At 45.9% G+C, this 13,084-nt stretch overlaps 1 protein-coding gene across 8 annotated transcripts in view; it reads right to left on the minus strand.

Moving 5' to 3' along the window:
* Nucleotides 1-13,084, minus strand: part of INPP4A (inositol polyphosphate-4-phosphatase type I A) — a 75,489-nt gene that overhangs the window by 19,888 nt on the left and 42,517 nt on the right. For 7 of the 8 annotated variants that reach the window (XM_065402263.1, XM_065402230.1, XM_065402279.1 and 4 more), the window contains 2 exons: nt 7,523-7,555; nt 1,872-2,044 (listed from right to left, as the gene is read on the minus strand). In XM_065402263.1, coding sequence (XP_065258335.1) covers nt 1,872-2,044; nt 7,523-7,555 — 206 coding nt within the window. The remainder of the gene's footprint in view (nt 1-1,871; nt 2,045-7,522; nt 7,556-13,084) is intronic. The other variant, XM_065402284.1, reaches the window with a different exon arrangement.

Consider the following 13,084-nt stretch of genomic DNA (forward strand, 5'->3'; position numbering starts at 1 on the left):
ATACCATTTATTTAAATATTTTTGGATGTTTTCTACATTTTCAAATATATTGATTTCAATTACAAAACAGAAGACAAAGTGTACAGTGCTCACTTTATATTTATTTTTTATTAAAAGTATTTGCACTGTAAAGAAACAAAAGAAATAGTATTTTTCAATTCACCTAATACAAGTACTGTAGTGCAATCACTTTATCATTAAAGTTGAACTTACAAATGTAGAATTAAGTACAAAAAATAACTGCATTCAAAAATAAAACAATGTAAAATTTTTAGAGTCTGCAAGTCCACTCAGTCCTACATCTTGTTCAGCCAATTGCTTAGACAAACAAGTTTATTTACATTTGCAGGAGATAATATTGCCCGCTTCTTGTTATAATGTTACCGGAAAGTGAGAACAGGCGTTCTCATGGCACTGTTGTAGCCAGCGTCGCAAGATATTTATGTGCCAGATGCGCTAAAGATTCATATGTCCCTTCATGCTTCAACCACCATTCCAGGGGACATGCGTCCATGCTGATCACGGGTTCTGCTCGATAACCATCCAAAGCAGTGTGGACCGACGCATATTCATTTTCATTATCTGAGTCAGACGCCACCAGCAGAAGGTTGATTTTCTTTTTTGGTGGTTCGGGTTCTGTAGTTTCCACATCGGAGTGTTGCTCTTTTAAGACTTCTGAAAGCATGCTCCATATCTCGTCCCTCTCAGATTTTGCAAGGCACTTCAGAGTCTTAAACCCTGTGTCGAGTGCTGTAGCTATCTTTAGAAATCTCACATTGGTACCTTCTTTGTGTTTTGTCAAATCTGCAGTGAAAGTGTTCTTAAAATGAACAACATGTGCTGGGTCATCATCCGAGACTACTATAACATGAAATATATGGCAGAATGCGGGTAAAACAGAGCAGGGGACATACAATTCTCCCCCCAAGAAGTTCAGTCACAAATTTAATTAACGCATTTTTTTTTTAAATGAGCGTCATCAGCATGGAACATGTCCTCTGGAATGGCGGCCGAAGCATGAAGGGGCATATGAATATTTAGCATATCGGGCATGTGAATACCTTGCAATGCCAGCTACAAAAGTGCCATGCAAATGCCTGTTCTCACTTTCTGGTGACATTGTAAATAAGAAGAGGGCAGCATTATCGCCTTTAAATGTAAACAAACTTGTTTGTCTTAGCAATTGGCTGACCAAGAAGTAGGACTGAGTGGACTTGTAGGCTCTGAAGTTTTACGTTGTTTTGTTTTTGAGTGCAGTTATGTAAGAAAAAAATCTACATTTGTAAATTGCATTTTCACGACAAAGAGATTGCACTACAGTACTTGTATGAGGTGAATTGAAAAATACTATTTCTTTTGTTTATCATTTTACAGTGCAAATATTTGTAATAAAAATAATATACACTTTGATTTCAATGACAATACAGAATACAATATATTTGAAAATGTAGAAAAACATCAAAATATTTAATAAATTTAAATTGGTATTCTATTGTTTAACAGTGCGTTTAAAATTGCAATTAATCGCAATAAATTTTTTTAATCACGATTACTTTTTTTAAATTAACCGCATGAATTAACTGTGGTTAATCGACAACTCTACTAAATTAGCATAATTTTAAAATGAATATACAGGACAGAGATGGCAGACAATTCATTTTATTGGTAGATACCCATATGCAGTACTATTTTTCCTATGGCTATATCCGAACAGCACGGTGCACAAGAGGGGAGGCTGCCTTTGATTTCTACACTGCTGTTAAGACGGTAAGTATAAAAGATTATCAGTTCTAACCACACTAATCTCTCAGACTCTTAAAAAACCCACCACAAGTCTAACTGTAATCATATCAGGCAACTTTCTTGCTTACAGTTTGGCAGAAGACAACATCCCTGCGATATTGAAGGCTCAGGCACAGAGCTATTGTAGGAGCGCTATCTTGCATTAACAAAAAGACCATAGCTTTCTTTGCCTTGTCACTCATCATGGCTACACAGTCCGTGAGCGTTGTCAGTAAGGGGTAAAGAGCCTCACTCCATTCACCTGGTTAAAAAAAATTAAAAAGACATTTTAAATACTTTTATTTTGAAAAAGAAAAATGTGTTAAAGCCATTGTCCTAAGAAACTTTCTGGCTCAATTTAAAGTTGAACACTACTGATAATAGGTATTTAGCATAGTCTAACAGCAGCTTATTTTTCCTGGCTGGCCCATTTATTTCCAGTGCTATTCAGCACCATACTGTAATGTGCTTAAAAGAATTGTTATTACAACAGAACAATAAAGAAGGCTCTCCTGGGTAAGGCTGGGGTGGTGGATATTCTTGAGCATACAATAGCTGCCATATTTGCCTACAGAGAGCAGGCAGCAGACTAACTGATTTATAAAGCACTATTCAAGGGGAGGAAGATAGGAGGAAAGAAAGCCGAATTGTATTCTGTAACAGATACACAGTATAGCTAATTGCTACTAAATTTCTTCTGCCCCTTGGTGTCAAAAAGGCTTCTCCTAAATCTATTTTATCCTTGTGTGGTTCTTACATGGCCCCCAGCACCACAGCATCTGAGCACCTCACAATCGTCAATGTATTTATCCTCATAACACCCCTGTGATGTAGGGAAATCCTATTATCCCCATTTTGCAGCAAGACTAAGTGATTTCCCTAAGGTCACCCATGAAGCCAGTGACAGAGCAGGGAACTGAACCTAAGTTTCCAGATTCCTATGCTAGTACCCTAACCATTGCACCACCCTACCTCTCTAATACTCATGTACCATAAAAAGCTCCAGTAGTTCAGTTTTTCATTATTCTACTTCCTTCCCGCCCCCCCGCCCCCATCTTAATCATCCTCCAGTTTTTTAAGCCCACTTTCATCATTCTGTGAAAAAAGTTAATCAGACACTGTGTCGAAACTTTTTCCATAGTACAAGACAGGGTAGAAAGGTGTTCTGCTTTTGGTCTTTTTTAAAATAGGAATTTAAAAAGGGAAAACTGCTATTTAAATCAGTTTTATTTTCAACATACAGTACAGTCCAAAAATGGAAGTCATACCACCACCAGACTAGCTGGCCACACCATACAAGGTGATGTACAGATCATAATCATGCAAAAACAGGATCACTTCAGGCCTCTGACAGGAAGCTGTTCAGGACTTCAATTGAAGTCTATGGTTAAGAGCCAACAACAATACAATTTTCCTTGATAACCATCCAAAGAGGGAAGTTATGAGAACTTGCTAACAGAAACATCATAAATGACAAGTCCAGCATTACTGTGCTTTTAAAACCTCTGTCCTATGCAGTAGACAGATAGATAATCTAATAAACTAAATTAAGGAAAGTTATTTGTCTCTGTTCCACTGCATATAATTACAGTACCTTACTTTAGTAGCTCAGAAGAGCTCAGAAGAGCTAACTGAAAGAATTACAGCTTGTCTTTTATTCTCTATTATACAGTTTTTGTAAAATAATCAAATGCCCTAATCTGGAACTATGAACCCTCAGAAAGCAAAATACAGATTATTTTAAAGAAATTATTTCTCATTATTTGCTTTAAAGAGCTTTGTATAAAAGGATAAAAAGAATGGAAAATATCTTCTAGAATGTAGCCATTCCAACACATGGCAATATTTAACTTTCTAAATAATCCAGAGGGAGTTAAAATTCAAAATTATTATATGTCTTTGTCAACAAATCCATTAAAAAAAAACATGGATACCCGTTTTAATCAAACTGTAAATCAGTAGCATTATAAAAACAGAATTCAGAAAGATAATGCAATTCTTGGATTATTTTCCAAGGTTCAGCTGTTATGTAACGTAAGCTGTTGTGGCTCTGTGGGACTGCACTAACCTTTCCTCTATTGGTATATTTTATTTATGGTTTGGAACATCAATACTGAAATTCAAATCTCGTCATTTAAAGTGTGACATTGCTTTTCCCTCTAATCTGAGAGGAGAGATGCCACACATGTAAATCAAAGAAATCTGACAGCAGCAGCAGCAACTGACTATAAACAAAGAGGAAAAGAATAGTAACTGACAGATTCACATCAGGATTGGACATCCACTGGCAGTTTTAAAATAAATTGTCTATAGTACTCATATATACACTTTCCTCAATCGGGTTTTTGTTTGTGTTTTCTTTAACAATATTCTTAACAGGATTTTATTGTTGGAACTATATATTCTATAAAACAAATAAAAGATTTTGAAACACTGTCAGGTACTTTAATTCTGTTGTGACAACAAATCCACTTGAGCTCTGCTCTTACATTTTATGAAATCACCAGAACACTTTAATGGCAATACATACTCTATGGGACAATTAACAGGATGGCTTGCCCCTGAAGGGCTGGAGGGTTGGGGCCAACCAATTCTGATTATTAGGGGGCCACACCTGGGTATGGATAAGGTGATTTCCCTAGAAAGAGCAGCAGGAGGCTGCAGTGAAGTGCAGATGCTCAGGGAGATCACAGATGAGGAGGAGTGAGCAGATTCCAGCAGGGACTCCTGGGATGTGAGACTGAGACTACAAGCAGGAGAGGCCTGGGAATGACCTAACAAGAGGGTAACATGGATGGATTTTGTTTTGGGGTTCTGAGTTTTACTTTTTAGTTTATTTTATCTGAATAAACCCAGACCCCAAGAAGGGGTTTGTGAATGGACAAAAAGGATGTGCAGAGTCTAAGAAGGCCCATGAGCATGATCCCAGGCCACAACGAGGCGCTCGGGAGGTGCCCGATCTGGTGACAGGCAAACCCATAGCTAGGGTAAATCATCATAGGTCCACTGAAGTCAATATTACTTTCAAAGTAAATGAAGGTGTGGAGGGAAGTGAGAGGGACAATTACGCTGATTTACAGCAGCTGAAGATCTGGTCAAAAAAGTTCAAAGTTGCCATCTGTTTATTTTGTTTATAAATACCCCCCTTTTATCAAAGTTTCTAATTTTATGTTAAAAAGTTGCTTCAGACTGAAGGCCAAATTGTCCTTACTAAGAGACAGTACCCATGGAAGTCAATGGCAGTCTTGCTTGGTAAAGGATGTCAGGATTTGGCTCCATATGTCTTCTTTATTTTTCTTATTGCTATTAGGAAGCCAGGAGGAAGGCCTGAATGGGAGAGACCTCCAGGGACATTTTGCTTTCCATAGGGAAGAACCTATGGAAATAATGAGATAAAAAGAATGCAGAAAAACACTGCATAAGGGAAGAAGAGAAAGAGCTTCTATAGCTGAGAGGCTGTGATGATGGAAAATGGAGCACAGAAATTAGATACTGAAATGACCTATTAAGACATATAGTAGCTCCTCTCGGGACTACTGCATGCAAGCGCTATTGCTTTTGTCCCTGGAAAGTCTATTTAAGTTAATGTGCACACACAGAGATGTACTGGGGAAAAGTTGTGTGAGTGTGTTTTGTTTTTAAAGTTTATATCTTCCTTTTCCACAGCAGTAAAAAGAATACAGCAATAAAGGGAGGGTCATATATCAAAGTACTGGGCACCTGAAGCTGTAATTTAACTCTGGCGAGAGCTGCAGGTGCTCAGCAGCTCTGAAAACCAGATTATTCATTCAGGTGCTGACCTAAGGGCTGGTCTACACTAAGGCGGGGGGGGGGGGGTCGATGTAAGATACACAACTTCAGCTACAGGAATAGCGTAGCTGAAGTCGACGTATCTTATTTCAACTTACCTCCCGTCCTCACGGTGCAGGATCGACGGCAGCGGCTCCCCCGTCGACTCCGCTACCGCCGCTCGCCCTGGTGGAGTTCCGGAGTCGACGGGAGCGCAGCGATATATCGATCCCCAATAGATCGATCACTACCCACCGATCTGGACGTACCCTAAGTGTTTAGCCCCTGATTCAGCAAAGCAGGGCTCAAGTCCATCCGTATTCAATAATATATTTAAGCATGCCTTCAAGTCCCACTGACTTCAATGAGAGTTAGGTACATGCTTAAGTGCTTTTCTGAATTGGGTATGTCTACACTACAAAATTAACTCGACCTAATTTATGTTGGCATCCAGCCACTGCAATAATTACATCGTTTGTGCACGTCTACACTTTGCTCCTTGTGTTGGCGGTGCGTGTCCTCACCAGGAGCGCGTGCACCAATTGAACTGTTAGTGTGGGACATTGTGGGATGGCTTCTGAAATCCAGCAACATTTGATGTAAGCTGTGCAGTATCTACACTGACACTGTGTCGACCTAACTACATCGATGTTGACTCTATGTCTCTTGTGGAGGTGGAGTTATTAAGTCAGTGCAATGGGCGAGTTACATTAGTTGGAGCGAAATTTTAATGTAGATGCTTGCACAGTTAGGTCGATGTAAGATGCCTTGCATTGACCTAACTCTGTAGTGTAGACAAGGGCTTAGTTACATATGTTTAGGTACCCCGTTTTCAACATGATGGCCCGAACTGATTTGCTTCAATTTATTCCTCTGTAAAAAGTGGATTCTTCTCATCTACCTACCTCACGGGGGTGTTACAAGATAGTAATACTACCACTACTACTACTGTTTGTATTGCACTTTGAAGATTAAAATCACTGTATCTTGACAACAACAAGGAATAAGGATACACATACACACTGTATAACAGAGGAGTATTTTTACATACTCTAGCTATGGTGCAAAGAGATGAAAGTTAGATCAGCTTGGGGGTCAGTTTAAAGGACGTGGTCTTAATTTCTTGAAGATTTCATTTGGCCCAGAGGATGTGACTGCTGTGTCAGTTCAGAAATTAAATCTCTGCCCCACTCTCAAACTGATCTCCAATAGGAGACAGAAATCACAGCAGTTTAATATGAGACAGGGGCCATATTTAAGCAGAATAATTTAGAGACTGTGAATAAACTCTGTGGTATTGTGAGGAGGAGAGGTAGACAACGAAATCAAACTATTTCAAATTTGTGTTCTGAAAGTTAGGTTTCCGATGGCCTACAATGCTGTGGCACACCCACAAAGCAATTACTTACCCTCTATCATCCAATCAGATTACTCCATTTCCTAATGCCCATTCAGAATACTAAAGTTAGCACCCAATAAACGGCATTATCTAAGGTCCATTGAAATCAATAATCAGATTACAATTGATTTCCATGGTCTTTGGAACAGGTCCTACGTTAGCACTTCTCAAATCAATTTACTAGAACTTGTCAACTAGAGAAATTAAAGGTAATGTCACTGAACATTTCTCATCTATCAACGTATAAAGCTACCAGACTCTACAGTGAGCCTGTTCCACTTCTCTTTAGGAAATAATAACCTATCGGATTTCACGGTGAGACAGTATGTGTTTATAGAAGTTAAGCGATACTTGTAGCTATTTCTTCTTCCATGTCTTCCTCCTACCAGGTTTTTATTTGGTAAAAAGGGACTGACTGGGAAAAAATAACATTTTTCCTTGCACATCCTTCCAATGCAGTATTAGATATCACATCAGCAAAACACTTGTTCCACTGTTAAATACAAACAAAAATTGCAATTTGCAGAAGCCATGAATGGAAAACGCACATACCTGGGCTGGACTCTTCAGGAGGGGGGCTGCAATCTGCACAGAAATGGAGGTGCAACATGCATGATTAAGGAGCAGCAACACAGTCTCAACATAAGCAACTCAAATGCTCAATGCAAGGTTCTCAAACATTTTCCACAGAGTGGACCACAACTTAACAGACATATTGTCTCATGGACTACCTCTCCTCCCAATATGATTATGTGGACCACCTCTCCCCCCCTACTCATGATCACATAATAACCATGTGGCAACTACACAAATTGCTTCCCTAATATTATTTTCCCCATCAGCATTTTTAACTGCTTTTTAAATTTGATTTGGCAGTTGAAAAGAGGGTGGAGAAGCCAGTACCATGAGACCAGCTTGCTGTTTGTGGACCATCAGCAAGTGTTCCGTAGACCACCAATCCACGGACCATAGTTTGAGAACCACTTGCTCAGTGCAACTGTAGAATAAGCTTGCAGTAAGGCAGCTAAAACAGAACAGCAAAAGACCAGCAATAAATTTAAAGTACCAGAGCACTTAACAGAAAGTGACATTAATGCACTCAGACTGCAACAGTAATTAGAATCGCTACTCTGCTATTTCATAATATTTAGTTTGTGTTTTGCAATTTATAAATCTGTTCACTCTGACCAGTATTGGGCGTATACCAAAGGCCCAAACATACTCCACTCTGAAGCTTGTGGGAGTTTTGCACTGCCTTCAATGGGAGGATTGAGCCCTCAGAAAGGAATATAGTTAAAGTTTAATAACCCCAGTCACAACGTGTCCTGAAATATTCAATATTAGTTTAGTAGATTAACAAAACTGAAACTTGTGTCATGTTAATATCAGGAACTATTGGTCAAGGAAGCAGATAATAGAGGAGAATACCAAATTCAATAGTAGTCCTGGGGACTACCACCTGAGCTAGAAAAGACTGTTACCTTTTCCGTAACTGGTGTTCTTCGAGAAGTGTTGCTCATGTCTATTCCACAATATGTGTGCATGCTTGCCACATGCACCGGTGCTGGAAGTTTTTCCCCTAGCAGTACCCGTAGGGGAGCACCCCAGCGACCCCTGGAGTGGCACCTCCATGGAGCGGTATAAGGGGTGCTGCACACTCCCCCCACCCTCAGTTCCTTCTTGCCAGACAACTCCGACAGAGGGGAAGGAGGGCGGGATGTGGAATAGACATGAGCAACACATCTCGAAGAACACCAGGTACAGAAAAGGTAACTGTCTTTTCTTCTTCGAGTGATTGCTCATGTATATTCCACAGTAGGTGATTCCAAGCTATATCTGTTGGAGGTGGGTAGAAGTTCACAAATTCTCGGGACGGAGCACAGCTCTGCCGAACCTGGTGTCATCCCTGGTCTAGGAGACAATCGCATAGTGCGAGGTGAACGTGTGAACTGAAGACCACATGGCAGCCCTACAAATGTCCTGAATGGGGACGTGGGCCAAAAAGGCAGCTGACAAGGCCTGCGCCCGAGTCAAGTGTGCCTTCACAATTTATGGCGGAGGGATTCCCTCCAGGTCATAACAGGTATGGATGCACAAGGTGATCCAGGTGGAGAGCTGCTGAGTGGAGATCGGCCGACCTTTCATGTGCTCGGCTGAGGCAACGAAAGAGTTGCAAGGACTTTCTGAATGGCTTAGTCCGCTCCACGTAGAAAGCCAGAGCCTGTCCCACATCCAGCGTGTGGAGGTGGCACTCCCCACTGGACACATGGGACTTGGGGCAGAGGATTGGCAGAAAAATGTCCTGACCCATGTGATAGGCGGAGACCACCTTCGGGAGGAAAGAGGGGTGTGGGTGGAGCTGGACCTTATCCTTATGAAACACTGTGTACGGGGGCTTGGAGGTCATGGCCCTGAGCTCCGAGACCTGCCTAGCCGACGTGATCGCAACCAGGAAGGCCACCTTCCACGAGAGGTGTGACCAGGAGCACGTGGCTAGCGGCTCAAATGGGGGCCCCATGAGACGGGCCAACACCAAGTTTAGGTCCCACTGTGGGACTGGGGGCCTAACATACAGAAGAGGTGATCCAATCCCTTAAGGAATTGGCCAGCCATAGCATGGGAGAATACTGTGTGGTCCTGCACTGGCGGATGGAAGGCCGATATGGCTGCCAGATGCACCTTGACTGACGAGGGTGCCAGGCCCTGGGCTCTAAGGTGAAGGAGATAGTCCAGGATAAGGTGGATCGGGGCAGCCACCGGGGAAACGCACCGCTCATCCGCCCATCTGGAAAACCAAGACCACTTTGCCAAGTAGGCTCGGCGCGTGGAGGGCTGCCTGCTTTCTAGGAGGACGCGCTGAACCCCTTCTGAGCACGTCCTCCCCTCCCTACCTAACCATTGAGCAGCCATGCCGTGAGGTGGAGTGCCGCTAGGTTGGGGTGGAGGAGGTGGCCCTGGTACTGGGAGAGCAGGTCTGGGTGGGACGGCAACGGCCACGGCAGGGCGACCGCCAGGCCCATGAGGGTCCCGTACCAATGCTGTCTGGACCACGCCGGGGCAATCAGAAGGACCCGGGCCCTGTCCGTCTTTATCTTTTCCAGGACCTTGCTGATCAGCAGGAACAAGAGAAACTGGCCTGACCAGGACAGGAGGAAGCCATCGGAGATAGCACCCTGTCCCAGCCTCTCCCCCCCCCCCCCCCCCCGGAGCAAAACTGGGGACAGCGACGGTTCTGCCGAGTCGCGAACAGGTCCACCTAGGGAGTTCCCCACACTTGAAAAAGTCTGTGCACCACCTCTGGGTGGAGAGACCACTCGTGCTGAGAGGAGAAGTCCCTGCTCAAGCGATCCACCAGCGTGTTCCGGGTGCCCGGCAGATGGAAGGCCTGTAGGGAAATGTCGTGGGCTCTACAGAAGTCCCACAGCCTGAGGGCTTCACGGCAGAGGGCAGAGGATCGGGCCCTGCCTTGCCTGTTGATGTAGAACATCGAGGCCGTGTTGTCCGTGAGGACCCTGACCACCCGGCCCTCCAGCTGCGAGCAGAAGGCCATGCACATCAGCCGTACCGCCCTGAGTTCCTTGACGTTTATGTGGAGGGTCAAATCCCGAGCCAACCACAGACCTTGGGTCTGAACGTTCCACACATGGGCCCCCCCATCCCAGGTCTGATGCGTCAGACACCAGCTCCAGCGACGGGGCCTTGCCCCTGAACGGGACCCCTTGGATCATGTTTCCTGAGGAGGACCACCACCGTAGGGAGGTGAGCACTGGTTCGGGTACCGTGAGGAATTTGTCCATCCTGTCCCTGGCCTGGGAGAACTCCAAGGCCAACCAGAGCTGGAGGGGCCTCATCTTGAGTCTGGCGTGACCAACCACATATGTGCACGCCGACATATGACTCAAGAGCTGGAGGCATGCTCTGGCTGTTGTCACCGGAAACCTTGTGACCGTGTTGATGAGTCCCTTCAGGGTCTTGAACCTGTCCGGTTGGAGGGAGGCTCTGGACGACGAGGTGTCCAGGACCGCCCCGATGAACTCTATGCGTTGAACCATGACTAACGTGGACTTGGTATTGTTTACCAACAGGCCCACTTGGACAGAAGGAGCGCCATGTGATCCCACACCTGCGACCAGGAGCTGCCCTTGACCAACCAGTCATCCAGATAGGGGAAGATCTGGACCCCGCCGGTGCCTAAGGTGGACAGGCCAAATGGGAGGACTGTAAATTGGTAGTGTTCCTTCCCCCCAGTGAAACAGAGGAAGCGTCTGTGCCCCTAGAATATATGAATGTGGAAGTACGCGTTCTGCAGATCAAGGGCGGCGTACCAGTCCCCGGGATCCAGGGAGGGAATGATGGAAGCCAAGGAGACCATACAGAATGTGAGCTTCACCATGTACTGGTTTAGGCCTCGCAGGTCCAAGATGGGCCTGAGCCCCCCTTTGGCCTTCAGGATATAGCGGGAGTAGTACCCCTTGCCTTTGAACTCCCTGGGTACTGCTTCCACCGCTCGTAGGCCCAGGAGCCACCCCACCTCCTGCTCGAGCAGGGCCTCGTGCGAGGGGTCCCCCAGGAGGGACGGGGGCGGGCGGTGGTTGGGCAGGGAGGAAGTAAACTGGAGGGTGTAGCCCAGGAGATGGTGTTGAGGACCCATCGGTCCGATGTCAGCCGCAATCACTCCGGGAGGATAGCACACAACCGATTGGAGAAGGGAAGCTTTATTGGGGGTAGATTCCTGATGAGAAATGGCAGGGCACCCCCAGGCATCCCGTCAAAACCGCCTTTTCCCCACCTGCTTGACCTTGGAGGACCCAGGCTGGGGAGCAGGGCGAGACTGCCTCTGTGGGCGCCTCATAGTCCCGCGACTTCTTATAAGCAGTCTCATATTTTGGATGGGTGGCCTGAGCGGAAGTCTGCTGCAGCTTGAATTTAGGTTTAGCCGGAGCTGGAACATAAAGACCCAGAGTCTGGAGAGTCATGTGGGAGTCTTTCAGGCCATGCAGCTTTGTATCCGTTTGTTCCACAAACAGAGCTTTGCCGTCAAACGGGAGGTCCTGCAGGGAGGTCTGTGCCTCGCTGGACGGCCTAGAGAGCAGGAGCCACAACACCCTTCTCATGGACACCGCTGAGGCCATGGACCTTGCGGCCGTGCTTGCTGCATCCGACGCTGCCTGCAGGGTTGCCCTGGCAGCCGCTGTACCCTCCTCCACCAGCACTTTGAACTCCTTCCTGCCGCGCTCCTGGAGGGAGTCCTCGAACTTGGGCAGGGAGCCCCACAGATTGAACTCATATCAGCCCAGGAGAGCCTGGTGGTTCGCCACCCGTAACTGGAAGCTCGAGGACAAATAAATTTTCCTTCCAAAAGAGTCCAGCCTCCACAAATCTTTATTTTTCAGGGTAGGGGCTGGCTGGCCCTGCTGTTCCCTGTGGTTGACCGCCTTGACCACCAGGGAGTTAGGAGCAGGGTGGGTGTATTGGTATTCATGCCCCTTGGTGGGTACAAAATACTTGCATTCCGCACTCTTGGAGATGGGGGCCAATGAGGCCGGTGTTTGCCACAGGGCATTTGAAATTTTTGCCACCCCTTCATGGAGAGGCAAGGCCACCCTGCCCGGTGCCAAGGAGGACAGCACATTAAACAGGGAGTCCGAGGGCAACTCCATCTCCTCTGCTTGGAGATGGAGGTTTGATGCCACCCTTTTTAAGAGTTTTTGGTGGGCCCTGCGGAACAGAGGGAAGCGGGGCCGTAATCGCCTCATCCGGGGAGGGCGAGGAGGCCAGCACGCTACTTTGGGTGTCCACCGGCACCGGAGGGTCTACCACCTGGTCGGTCTCCGGGCACGGTGCCAAGGATGTACGTCCCACCGACTCCTTCCTCTGAGGTCTGGAGACAGAGGACGATGGTCCTTCTGAGGCTCACGGTGACCACTGGTACCATTGGGCTGGCCACGAGGCCGGCTGTTCAGCCTGGCTAGCCTGGCCCATCGATGGACAACTACGAAGGGAGGCCGGGCTGACATACGACCTGCCGCTGTCCCCGGAGCGGGAGGAGCGCGGCGCCGGGAGCAGTGCTGACCACGGGACCGCGATCCTGACGTGGAGGACCGGTACTGTCGG

The sequence above is a fragment of the Emys orbicularis genome, chromosome 1 (assembly GCF_028017835.1).
Source record: "Emys orbicularis isolate rEmyOrb1 chromosome 1, rEmyOrb1.hap1, whole genome shotgun sequence".
Taxonomy (NCBI): domain Eukaryota; kingdom Metazoa; phylum Chordata; order Testudines; family Emydidae; genus Emys; species Emys orbicularis.